Genomic DNA, 12,722 nt, shown 5'->3' with positions numbered 1-12,722 from the left:
ACGCGCTCGTTGGGGTATGTTGGAGAAATAGAGCGAGCGGCCCCTCAATATCCGGGATTGAATTTATTTTAAATTGGGGATTGGCCGCTGCCGAAGTGCGAGTAGAAAGCGAGTAGAAAGCGAGCTCAAAACGTACAAAATGCCGAATGCCGCTGTCCTAAGGATGAGGCGGAAGTTCACCCAGCTGCATACCCAGCATCTTCGCCGAGGTAATCACGATGCGCTACCGTCTTTTGTCCGCCCTCGCCGTCTCGGCAGCCGTCGTGGTAGACGCCGCGCCGGCGGCAGCGTCTTATGACTACATCGTGGTTGGCAGCGGGCCCGGTGGCGGGCCCCTGGCTGCTGACCTGGCCCGAGCGGGATACTCAACCCTTCTGATCGAGGCCGGCGGCGATGAGGGTGACAATCCCACCTATGCCGAACTTCAATACTTCAATGAGGCCGCCAACGACGAGATGACTCGCTGGGATTTCTGGGTCAAGCACTCGGACGACCCGGCTCGGGAGCTCAAGTTCGAGCACACGACGTGGGACACTGGTGACGGCACCTTCTATGTCGGTCTCGATCCGCCCGAGGGAGCGAAACTGCTGGGTATCCAGTACCCTCGTGCCGCCGTCTTGGGCGGATGTGCCATGCATAACGCGGGTGTTTGCTCATTGCCCGCCGACGATGACTGGAACATTATTGTCAACAAGACGGGCGACACCAGCTGGTCCGCCGAGAACATGCGCAAATACCTCAAGAAGATTGAGAGGAACGACTACTTGGCTGCTGGAAACGAGGCCCACGGATATGACGGTGAGTGACAGCATCAACGACTGCATGACAGCCCTCCTGCTAACGGTAATCATGACCCCAGGCTGGCTCTCCACCATGGTCAGCGACGCTTCATGGGCAAAGAACGACAGCCTGCCGGCGACAAAGATCCTCAAGAAGATGGCCGAGCTCACCGGTCAGGATCCCGATGATGTGGCCAACCTAATCACCACCGACATTCTCGGTGACTATAAGAATGCCGACGAGATTACCTCGTTCTACAACATGGTGCAGCATGCCACCAAGGAGGGCAAGCGCAGCAGTCCCAACAACTACGTCAGGGCCACGGTGGCCGACCCCGCAAAGTACCCCCTGACGGTGAAGCTGCACACGCTTGTGACGCGGGTTCTTTTCGATAACGGGACAACCCCTCGAGCGATTGGCGTGGAGGTGATGGAGGGAGCGTCGCTGTACAAGGCTGACCCCAAACATGTCGACGGTACCAAAGGCCCCGTGTCGCAGATTCTGGCCAACCGCGAGGTCATTGTGTCGGGCGGTGCTTTCAACTCGCCTCAAATCCTCAAGCTCAGCGGCATCGGCCCGGCCGAGGAGTTGATGAAGTTCAACATCCCGGTCGTCAAGGACCTGCCCGGGGTGGGTGAACAGCTCGGCGACAACTACGAGGGCTCCCTCCTCGCACTCGGCAAAGCGCCCGTCGAGAGCGGCCTCATCACGCTACTCTTCCGCACGCCCTCGGCGCCCAACAAGAAGCGCAACATCTTCACCTGGTGCGGCGCCTTCTCTTTTGAGGGCTTCTGGCCGGGCTTCCCAACCTACCACGGCCCGACGCAGTACACGTGTGCGCTCGTCCACATGGCGCCAAAGTCGCAGGCCGGCTCCGTCCGGCTACAGTCGGCCGACCCGCAGGACGTGCCCGACATCAACTTCCGCTTCTTTGAGCACAACGGCGAGCAAGACCTGAAGGAGTTGGTCGAGGCTGCCAACTTGCTGCGCGAGGCGTGGCAGGCTGCCGGCGAGCCCGTGCTTCCGTTCGACGAGCTGCACCCGTGCCCCAAGGGGACGAACTGCACCGATGCGTCGCAGGCCGAGTACTTCAAGCTACAGGCCTACTCGCACCATGCAACATCGACATGCGCGATTGGCGGGGACGACGAGAAGCTCGCCGTGCTTGACTCCAAGTTCCGCGTGAGGGGTGTGCAGGGTCTGCGCGTCGTCGATGCGAGCGCTTTCCCCGTCGTGCCGGGTGCGTTCCCCAGCTGTCCGACCATGATGTTGAGTGCGAAGGCGGCCGAGGATATCCTTGCGGATGCGAAGAAAGCGTAGCCAGGCCGTGGAGAGTGCCAAATACCGGAGCCCGGCACGGGAACATAGGTAGTTAATACCCAGCTTTGTCTCGTAATCAAGTTTACCCTTTGACTTGCCACCGGGAATAACACCGGATTGGCCGGATCCCGCAATGCTAAATTAGTACCTCCTAAGGCATTGAATCTACGGTCGAATGTCAGGTCAAAGCAGCTTTGTTGAATAGAACGGTGGGAGTGTGCCCGTTCCCGCCGAGTCGTCCATACGGTAAGTATACCTAGCCTGCCTTGCTAGGCAGTAGTATCCACAACGATCCCTAGAAGTTCCCGAAAAAGACACGCAATCTTGACTGTGTCTCTATAATCCTCTATCACCCGACAACCACCTTAAAGTTTCGTTCCTCCCCTCACTCGAGGCTTAATCTCCCTCTTCCACGTCTCATCAACCATAATGACCTCGCGTCTGTCCCTCCCCTTCCGGCCCTCAAGAAATGCTCTTTGCTCTTCCCTCCACCGCGCCATCTCACCACCCAGGAACTGCGTGATGGCCTCGGCGCACTGCGGGACTCTCTCCATGGCCACCAGATGCCCACAGTCCAGCACGACCTCCTTCACCCGTCCCGCAGCCGCCCCGCCGCTCCCACCCACCCCCGTGCCCGTTCGCTCCATCTTCGCCCTGCGCTTCTCCGGCGTCGACAGGTCGGACGTCTCCCCGAACACGTACAGCACGCTGGGGCGCAGCTCGGGGAGGCGGCTAAACGCGTGCAGCGGCTCCGGACGGTAGAAGGGGTAGTCCGGGCTATCGCCGTCGGGTAGGGGGCCCCGGTCGGGGATGGCGTAGCCGGGGCCGCGGGGGTAGGTGGGGCGGAGGAAGGTGAAGAGTTCCTGGTGTTTGGTCGTCGTGAGGGTCACGCGGCTGTCGGTGCTGCTGGGACTGCCCGAGGGGTAGAGCTCGGTGGGGAGGTTGCGCAGGCCGTGCTGGATCCAGAGGTTGAGGACGCGGGGGTCCCAGGCTTGGTAGAATTTGGATTGGGCGAACTTAGTGGCCGCGGCGGAGCGCGAGTCCCACATGTCGCGGCGGTTGGTAGAGGCGACAGCTGGGCCGATGCCGGCGTTGGCGGTTTGGATCACCGGGTCGAGGAGGATGAGGGTGTGGAACAGGCGAGGGTGCATCAGGGAAAGGAGGGTGCTAATCACAGGTAGGGGTGAGTGACGGCTACTCATATATGACGGTGAGGTGATATGGAGATGGCATACAGTTGTGCGCCGCCCATACTGTGGCCGACTCCGACCAGCGGGTGAGGCATCTCGTCGCGTTTGAGGTTGATCAGGTGCATGAGGTCCCGGCTGTGGTCGAACCAGCTTGCTGATGAAAGAAATTAGGCATTGTGACCGCCCGCTGCGCCCGGGAGAGACATACGATCGTTTCCGATGATCTTCTCGTTCAGAACCCCTGACTGGCCTTGATTCCACATGTCCGCGATCCAGATGGACCGAATGCGCGTGCTGCTCCGGGCGAGCTGCTTGTGCAGGTCATCCCAAAGGGGTTCGTACAGCTCCTGCAAAAAGGTTAGTACCGTATTGTATTGCGAACGGAAAGCCGGCCGATCAACCTTTGGGAAGCCATTGGCATGGGCGGCAACGATGGTGATATCACCGGGTTGAGGGTTGGGGTTGTCTAAGGGAATGTACTGCTTGACGGCGAACCTCGGTCTGTCGGCATCGCCATTGGCGGTTGCCGTGACGTATTCTCTTGTGTAGTGGCAGTCTACCGTGTGCTGCACCTCACGGTAGAATTCTAACATTGTGACCGGCTATTGGGGATGTGTGTTTTGGTTCAGTGTGCGCCGGGACGAAACTTGGATAAGAAAAAGGACAAGAGGCTGATTTCGGCGACAGCCCGCTAAGTCTCGGAAGTGGGGTTATCGGCTGTACTCCCACCGCTGTGGCTTATTCCGGCCCCTGAGCCCGAGCCTCGGTACCTATTCTGGATCCCCACACCCAGCTGTTTTGTTGTAATTCATTGGCCCGGTTAACCTTCTCCGGCTTGACATTGGCGCGGACTCTCGTAGCTTAATCGCAGCCCATTCCACACGGCTGCAGAGTAGGTAGGTAGATGGATTGCTTAGCGATCAGTCGACCTCAATTGACAAAAGCGTACCGCTAGTAGGGCACTAATACGACAACTTCTACCTGACCCGTCCGTTCCGCCACGGTAATCACACAGGCATCGACACTCTCAGCCCCCCCGGCCGTCTTGCGCATGGTATACTCCTCTCGGGCACTCATACCCAGCCCGTTGAAGCGCCAGTAGTCGAACTTCACGCTGTCCGTTAGCATGTTAATGTCAAACTACGGTGTCGCGAGGGCATATGCAACAGAGATCTTCGCCTCGGCAAGATGACGGATCCTAAACCTATAGTGTCAAAAGATGGTTTACTCGTATCTTATCCGCAAAATGCTTCAATAGCGGTTCAAACGGCGAGGTCCAAATCATAGGTTAGCAGAGTTACGTAGCGAGGAACCGACCGGCCTGGAGCTATCGATGGATATCCTCCACTCCGTGTACCCTAGGAATCTGCATTGGATCATACATCACGTTACGAGATGCTTAATTCAACAACCCAACCTTAGTTCTACATAACATCCATTTCCCACGAGAACGTCACGTGTTTGAGGCGAGACGATGGCGCAGCTTAGACCCATGTGCGTAAATAAAACGGAGCGATAGGAGTTGAAAAAGTTGTCTTGTTTTGAGAACGCCGGTCAAAGTGTCCTATAAGCGGAGGTGGAAGTTCTCCGCACACGAGTGACTAGGTAGGCCCACGGAAGACGTGTCACATAACCATCATTACTGTGGGGTTGGCATTTATCAGTTGGTCTTGATACGGATGCCCTACGGAATAAAATAAGAAGCGAATGGCCTGAGTAGCTAAGCTAGAGCCGAATCTGATGGTCCGGAAGGGCGCTCTTAGAACTCCCCAGAATTGCCACCGATGGTATCAAGCGAACACGGACAAAATTGGCTACATTGGACATAACAAGCTTCTCGTAGGTGCTAAACTGCATAGGGGATCCGTGCCCGTAGCTAAGTACACCAAGCAAAAACAGTCGAGGAATCTAATTGCCAGCCGCAACGGCGCTAACGCCGAATATCAAGACAATCCTCTGTAATGCTGCAAAGACGCAATGCTGCGACGCAACGGAGAATATAGCATACTTACACGGAGTTTTGATACGGCATCGCCGCGCTACTGTCTAACCTCAATGAACACATGCCAGAAACACACAAAGGCGAATGGATACTCGGCCGGCGTAGGGCGAGAAGGCATAGTGCAGGATATCGGTCTACCAGAGGTGCCGTTTTGTATCGTCATCGGCACTTCACCGTCATGGGACCGCGAACCTTGCAATTGTGTGAGATGGATAACTTACCCTGAAGATGTACCAGTGGTTGCCAGCCAAGATAGCCGAGATTTGCGCCATGTTACCTTTATAAGCAAGAGGCAAAATTTCTGCTACTTGTAATCAGAGTGTTAGCACATTCGTCCAATTACAACCGGTTGTTGGTTGGCTCGAGGCGCGGTTGTAATGCAGTCAGCGAAGTAGGAGCTTCCTCAAGAAAGACAATTTTCGCAAATTGCACCTACAAGCACACAGAACTCATCAAGGTCCTTAGATCCCGCATACTAGAGAGGACGAGAGTGGAATGGCGGAGACGCACATCTACACCTGCACAGCCAACAAAGAATTTTAGGGAAATGGCCCCTTGGCAAAGCCTTCTGGGATTTATCTTGGCACTTCCCACCGCCTGGCTTGAGGGATCCGATGCCCTGAGACATCTTTCTCCACCTTCAGCGGGTCCCCCTGCTGTGGTAGCATCCCAGGGATTGCTGTTGGTTTGCACCCTCTCACTTCCCAACACCTTTGTCTAATTCCTCGTTACTGCTTCTTCTTTTTCCTTTTTCCCATTCCATGCTGCAGCAACAGGTAACCGTCGTCCGACTCTAAACATGGCCTCTACACTTGCCGTCGCCGGCGCGTCGCTTGTCGCTGTATATATATTTCTTCGAGCTCTGCTTTCGTTGACGCAAGACCCAAGGGAGCCGCAGGCTATTGAGAATGGCATCCCGTTCCTATCGCCCATCTTGGCCATGATGAACAAGAAGTCCAAGTTCTACAGCGAGATGAGGTACCGACTGTTACACAATGATTAGCCACTTTATTTGACTTGTCATTGATTTGTACCAAACTGACATAATTACCAGAGACAAATACCGCCTCCCTATCTACACACTGCGCATGCCGGGAAATAGAATCTACGTCGTCAACTCAACGTCTCTCATTCCAGTCGTCCAGCGCCAGTTTCGTGTCCTCTCCTTTAACGCCTTAGAAGCAAGCATTGCCCAAGATGTCATTGGCGTCAGCAAACCCGTGCAGGAAATCATCGCGCGTGATGTCTCCCGCGACGAGGGTTACTTGATGTCCTTTCCGAAGTATATACATCCAGCCGTCCATGCGGGGCCGCATCTGGATGCCATGAATAAGAAAGCCGTCGAGGTCCTCGCTGAGGCCCTAGATCAGCATGCCAAGAACTCCAAGGGTAGCCCAAAGGTCAAGTTGTTCACGTGGATCCGCCACGAACTCATGCTCGCCACCACGGACAGTGTCTATGGCCCACATAACCCCTACCGCGATCCAAATATGGAAGAGGCTTGGTTGTAAGTACTGCCCAAGAGAAAAGAAAGGAAGAGAGAAAAAAAGGCTATTTTCCATGAGAACTGACCGTCATAGCAAATTCGAGCCCAAGATCATCATGTTCGCTCTCAAGATGTTTCCTCCGATCTTCGCCAAAGAAGCCTACCAAGCCCGGGAATTCATGGTCAAGGTCTGGGAACGATACTTTGCTGCGGAGGGCTACAAACAGGGATCCAAACTCGTCCAAGCCCGCACCGAGATCAACGAAGACTTCGAAATCCCGCTCATGCAAACCGCGCGTATCGAAGTGGGCGGTGGCACAGCGGTTCTCTCCAATACCCTCCCCTCAACCTTTTGGATGATCTACCACATCTACTCAGACCCTGCCGTCCTCCAAGACATCCGGGATGAGGTATCAAAGGGCGTCACAACCGCGCCCGACGGGACGCAAACCATCGACCTAGCCTTCGTCAAGGGATCCTGCCCCATCCTCCTCTCGACCTTCCAGGAGGTGTTCCGCGTCAACAGCATCGGCGTGTCGACGCGCTTCGCGCTCGAGGACCACCTCCTCGACGGCCGGTACCTCCTCAAAAAGGGCAGCACCGTCATGATCCCCGCGCACGTGCAGCACAGCGACCCCCAGCTGTGGGGCGAGACGGTGCACGAGTTTGACCACAAGCGGTTCCTGCGTGGCGGGCAGGGCGGCGGCGGGAAGCGGCACAACCCGATCGCCTGGCGCGGGTTCGGCGGCGGCACGACGCTCTGCCCCGGACGGCACTTTGCCACGACCGAGATCCTGCTGTTCTCGGCCTTGATGGTCCTGCGCTTCGATGTGCGGTCCGTGCGCGGCGGGTGGGCGAAGCCGTCGATCAGCAACACGCCCTTGGTGGCGGCGATGCCGACGCCTGATTCCGATATCGAGGTTGAGCTCCGGCCGAGGGACGATAGGCAGTGGAAGGTTACGTTCTCCGGCTATGATAAGGATCTTGAACTATCTGCGGAAGATATTCACGGGGAGGCGACAGAGTGAGGTCAAGCTCTTGGGGGAATTCTTCTTGCATCCCGAAGGTCATGAAAAGGTGCACATTGATCGTCTTGGGCCCTGTATTCTACCGGTGGTTATTTTACTCCGAAAGAGTCTTGGGAATGTACTAATTATGTGTACACAACCTGAATTATCGTGCTCCATTGCATACCTTATGCAGTTGCTGTTTTCAGCTCCCGAGCCAGCCAGTCCGTGGAGATGGGAGACTCTAATAGGCGTGTAAACTCTTGGCTGAGCGCTCTGTCGCTTCACTCTCATCAGCGAGAACAAAAACACAAACTTTGCTCTTATTTTCTCAGTGCTGAGCATCTGGACCTACCAGATATGCCAAGCAAATCATGAACTTTCCGGTCGCTCCCAAGGGCTAAAATAGCATAAGCTTGATCGCAGCTGATTGAAAATCAGGAAATTGATTTTGAGAAGTCTAGCGATCACCAGGATGTGACGCAAAAAGTCAAAAGCGCAGAAACGTGGGAGTCACGAGAAGCCAGAAGCGATCAAACATTGGAGGGCGGTCGCTTCTTCTTCTGTGGTTGGGGACAAACAAGTCGTAGGATTGCAGGGTAAGGGCACGCACTACGGATGGTTACCTAGCAGGAGAATGGGGGGTATCTGTCATTGCCCAGACCGTATATCCCAGGGCTGACAAGCACGAAATGCTGGTGACATTATGGCGCCTAGCCAGGCATCAGTATCACGTACTTAGACCATTATAGTACCCAGCTAGGTGTCATTACGTTACTAGTAGAGGTGCTTTTGCTAGCGCTGAGCGATATAGTCAGAGCATGACAACACTATGACTAAGACCCCCCTGCCCCGGCTAGGTACTAGTTGTTAGCCCCACTGCACTAGATCACCGACAAGAAGAGTTGCCCTGGCAACTCAGGATCATAGCAGGAAAGTGCTTCTCATCCTATCCTTGTAAAGATTATCTCTTTGAAGTGAGGTAAGAACAATATACCGGATGGAAACCGGCGGATGGGGAGAAAAGAGAGCCAGAAATCATGAATACACAATTCTCTGTTCTCTCTACCCCAACGAAGTTGAATTGCGATTTCGGTAGCACGTGCATAGAAACCGATCAGCACACAGGACCTCTTCAGAGCGAGAATACCATGTTAATCATTATGGAACGCTATTCCTACACAGAGCCCTACACGAAGATGTCATACAATTGCTCCCCGGAACTAAGTAGATTCCAAATACCATATCCCAAGCCGGTCCCCATCAAATGCAAGAAAAAAAATCATGAATAGCCAGATCCAAAAGTAATAGCGCCGGGTATCCCAAGGTAATGACTGTTCACGTTCGTCCCTTTGATGCTTTCCCTTCAAAATCCTCATCAACTGCCGATAAACCCCATACACCTAAACCCCTAGCGCCCCGGACCAAAGCACATCGCATGACTAGCTACTATATTTCTTCAAACCGCCCTTCCAATGGCAGGCCACTCGTCATAGGTCGTATTCCGCCCCGCCGTCGTCTCGTACTCCACCACCACTTCCTCGGTCTGTATGATCTTCCCCGGCGGCGGGGAATCGAGGCTCGCCGAGCTCTCACGCGCCGACCTCCCCGTCGTCGACAACCCGCTTGTGCTGCTCCGGAACGCCAGGCTGAACCCGCTGAACCGGCTCAGGCGGCTGAGCCCGCGGAACGAGCCGATGGGCTGCATCTCCTTGCTCCAGGGCGACGCGCTCCGGATGCTGCGGCTGTGGCTGCGCGAGTGCCGGTGGCCGGAGCTGCTGATGACGGTGCTGCTGCGGCCGGTGCCCCGCGAGTTTTCGTCGCCCGTGTACAGGCTGATGTCCATGTGGTAGAACTGCGCTGGGCCCGGGGGCGGCTGGGAGCCGCGGAGCAGGGCTCGGAGGATGGGGATGGAAGCGGCTATGATGGTGATGGCGCCTTCGGCGGCGGCGAGGATGACGAGCTCGGTCGTGGATTCCGTGAAGGTGTCGTTGGAGATGGACGGCAGTTGCGTGATCTTGATGATTGAGGTGACGCCCGCGCTAAATTTAAAGTACGAGGTGAAAAGATGGTTAGATGGCACGGGCTCAAGTTTGTTGTGACTTGTCAGGGCAAGAATCCTTACAAAACCCCCATGCTCATTGCTACCAGGACCCCGAATTTCTCCTTCTTGTTCATGGTCAGGGTCCAGATGATTTTCCATGGCAGAACCGCCAGGACAATGTCCATGGCCCCTGAATAGACTGTCCAATCGTCATCAGTGACACGTCGTCCCAAACGTGTTGGCGCACGAGACTTACTGGCAGTAAAGATGTTATATTGAATCTGGGTCCCCTTCGGCCAACATTCGCCTTCCAGGCTCGGGCGCCATATCTTTTCAATAGGCGTGCATTGTCCCCACGTAATGGCGATGGCAACGCCAAGCGAGCCGTTCACGGTGAGAATGATGAACCAAACAAGCACTTTGACCCAGCCCGAGGAAATTCGCAGGACGGTGATGGCGAACGACGTTTTGCTCCACAGTGCCGCTAGAATAGAGAAGGTTCCGGCCAAATTAGAAAAGAGAAGGAAGATCTCGAGGTCGTCAAAGTTGAATTGGGACAGGGGCCGCCCAAACCCCAAGTTTATAGACTGGGAAACGAAGGCAGAGGATGCAACAAGAGAGAGCTACGGAGAAGTTAGGCAAAAATGGTCTTGGCTGAAGAGCGTCTTTTTTTTTTTTTTTTTTTTTTTCTTTTTTTTTTTTTTTTTTTTTTTTTTTTTATTTTTTTTTTTTGGCAGAATCAACGGCCGTTGGTGGGCAAACTGCGACTCACCCATGAAGCTATCAACACATGGTCGTCCCACCATAACCCACGATGTCGTAAGAACTTGCAATACACGCGCAGAGCAAGGAATGCGGCTGATAGCGCTGTCAAGAGCCAAATGGTAAAGTTGATCTGGGGACCGACGTCTATGGTTGGAGACAAGCTCAACACCGTGTCCGCCGTGTCCGCGGCCGTAGCATCAGCTGTATTGTTTTGATAATCTGTTCCATTTTGCCGAGACGGCGGCGCGCCGAGGGAGGATGACGACGAGTTGGATATGGGCGATCCGTCTGTTGAGATGTTGAGGCCCGACATGAGAAGCGGGCGCGGACTCGCCAGCAGACTTCAGCCTTCTTCTTCTTGGACGACGACGGCAACAACCCGACGGTGTTTTCTCTCGGCGGCAATATCATTGGTGGTGGAGAGGGCTTTGCAGGGCTGAGAGCTCAATAGAGAAACCTGGACCCGGGGCGAGACGAGACGGGACGGCTGCCGAGATATTGAATGCGGGCGTCGAACCATGGGTTCCCCGGACTTAGTCACGGCTCGTGGAGGAATAAAAGCCGAGAGTGCAAAGAAAACGAGACGAGTGACGTTGATCCCGCTGCAGGAACCGGGCGATCCGCACGCATACATCCCATGCGAGGGAAACGGCCGTGCCATCGACTGAAATGCGTCGGGAGACGGGAGCCGGGGGTTGTGCTTGTCTGGAGCCATGCCACTTTCGGGCGCGTGGGTATAAGTGCCGCGATGCCGCTGCCCAGGCCAACAGGGTCCAGATGGACGGAGCGTCGGGGGAGGGTGGCATGGGCCAGCGCAAGAGCGATTTCAGTCGTCGAGCCCCGCGCAAATTCGTGCTTCTTGGGGGGGGGCTGCCGAACGAGGTCAAGCACCGCTGCACGGGGCAAGCCGTGCTTTGTCAGAGCTCGGACGTGTCGTCTCACAATGCCCTCGTCTCCTGGAATTCCCCACCCCCGGATCGACGATCAATCGCGTGTGGGTTCGCCCCTCGACGGCCGGGCCCTCAATGCGACAGCAAGGGCAGGCCAATCACAAGCGGTGCATCCTGGCCACCCAATGCTTAGCCACCGGACGAGGTAAAGTGCAGTTGCCAAGCATTAGACGGAAGATGTTTGCTCAGCGGGCGGCGGCGGGCCGAGCACTCGACTTCGGGCGGATGGCCGGAAACGCAACGCTGCTGGTTGGGGCGCGCGCCCCCCGTTGCGTTGGAGCATACGACTTCACGACATTAGTTCAAACCCATTTCGCTCCAGCCCAGCCTGCAGCTTCTCGTGTATCTGCCCTAATGCTACCGGTACGGCGCTTCGCTTGCCCGCTCCCGCCGAGAGCGAAAAAACTACTAGCGGCTGTCGGTGGCTGGCTGCTCGGTCATTGGAGATGGAAACAGCGATAAGCGTCGTAGCATCGGATGCCGGCGTCGGGCACGGATCATGAAAAGCTCAGGCCTCCCATTGCCCACCTTCCGAAGAGTGGTTGAAACCTCCGTCCTGGGTTCTGGCAGGCCAGTCAAGTGCGTCTCATTGGCCCGAACTCGGATCGGTAGGGTAGGTTCAGGGTCCTGGTTCCTTCCCATGGGTGGCCTGTTCCGGTAAACACCTACTGCTGTCCAACCCCACATTCCGCCCGACAAGACTTGGAGGTGTCTTTCAGGACCCTAGAGCAAACGCTCTATGAATCTTCCTGACACAATTGAGGAGTCTGAGAGTTAGGGCAGAGCCCGAGACACCACTCAGTCGCCTAAATACTCATGACTGAAACCCGAGACGTCCAGGCTGGTCAGACCTCGTAAGACTAACCATCCTCGCGCATGTTGCGCATGTTGCGCATGATGGAAATGGGTTTGTCGGTGTTGCTTCCTTTTCATTTGCGTACGTTGCCGCCTGCGGAGCCGATGATGGAAATACCGCTGTGAGTTGCATGATATTACAGCTTTGGTTGACCTCTGTCATTCCAAATCATCCTTGCCAAGGACCACTCAGCTGTTAAATGGGGACGCAGGATCCCTTGTACGAAAATGTTTGCCTTCATTATAAACAACATGTTCCAACTGCTTTACACTCGTACTCGACGGATTCTTGGTCGTAGAACAGTGCGATGCTTCCCTGGAGA

General features: G+C 55.5%; 4 protein-coding genes across 4 annotated transcripts; 2 read left to right on the top strand and 2 right to left on the bottom strand.

The window, feature by feature from the left end:
- Positions 1-218: 218 nt before the first annotated feature.
- On the top strand, positions 219-2,100 carry MFIFM68171_07674 (uncharacterized protein; the record flags this gene model as incomplete). Its single annotated transcript, XM_071063094.1, has 2 exons — positions 219-798; positions 860-2,100. The coding sequence occupies 2 exons, from the start codon at positions 219-221 to the stop codon at positions 2,098-2,100; spliced, it is 1,821 nt and encodes a 606-aa protein (XP_070919195.1).
- A 365-nt stretch (positions 2,101-2,465) lies between these two features.
- On the bottom strand, positions 2,466-3,883 carry MFIFM68171_07673 (uncharacterized protein; the record flags this gene model as incomplete). The annotated part of the gene is made up of 4 exons (XM_071063093.1): positions 2,466-3,267; positions 3,336-3,444; positions 3,499-3,637; positions 3,692-3,883. 4 exons carry the CDS (start codon positions 3,881-3,883, stop codon positions 2,466-2,468), a joined length of 1,242 nt encoding a protein of 413 aa, XP_070919194.1.
- A 2,208-nt stretch (positions 3,884-6,091) lies between these two features.
- Positions 6,092-7,806, top strand: MFIFM68171_07672 (uncharacterized protein; the record flags this gene model as incomplete). The annotated part of the gene is made up of 3 exons (XM_071063092.1): positions 6,092-6,270; positions 6,347-6,799; positions 6,873-7,806. 3 exons carry the CDS (start codon positions 6,092-6,094, stop codon positions 7,804-7,806), a joined length of 1,566 nt encoding a protein of 521 aa, XP_070919193.1.
- Positions 7,807-9,244: 1,438 nt separating this feature from the next.
- Positions 9,245-10,907, bottom strand: MFIFM68171_07671 (uncharacterized protein; the record flags this gene model as incomplete). The annotated part of the gene is made up of 4 exons (XM_071063091.1): positions 9,245-9,827; positions 9,911-10,028; positions 10,086-10,452; positions 10,602-10,907. The coding sequence occupies 4 exons, from the start codon at positions 10,905-10,907 to the stop codon at positions 9,245-9,247; spliced, it is 1,374 nt and encodes a 457-aa protein (XP_070919192.1).
- Positions 10,908-12,722: the final 1,815 nt, after the last annotated feature.

Source organism: Madurella fahalii (genome assembly GCF_045866475.1).
Source record: "Madurella fahalii IFM 68171 DNA, scaffold_4, whole genome shotgun sequence".
NCBI classification, from domain to species: domain Eukaryota; kingdom Fungi; phylum Ascomycota; class Sordariomycetes; order Sordariales; genus Madurella; species Madurella fahalii.
The sequence above is the reverse complement of the archived record's forward strand: the minus strand, read 5'-3'. Positions and strand labels throughout refer to the sequence as shown.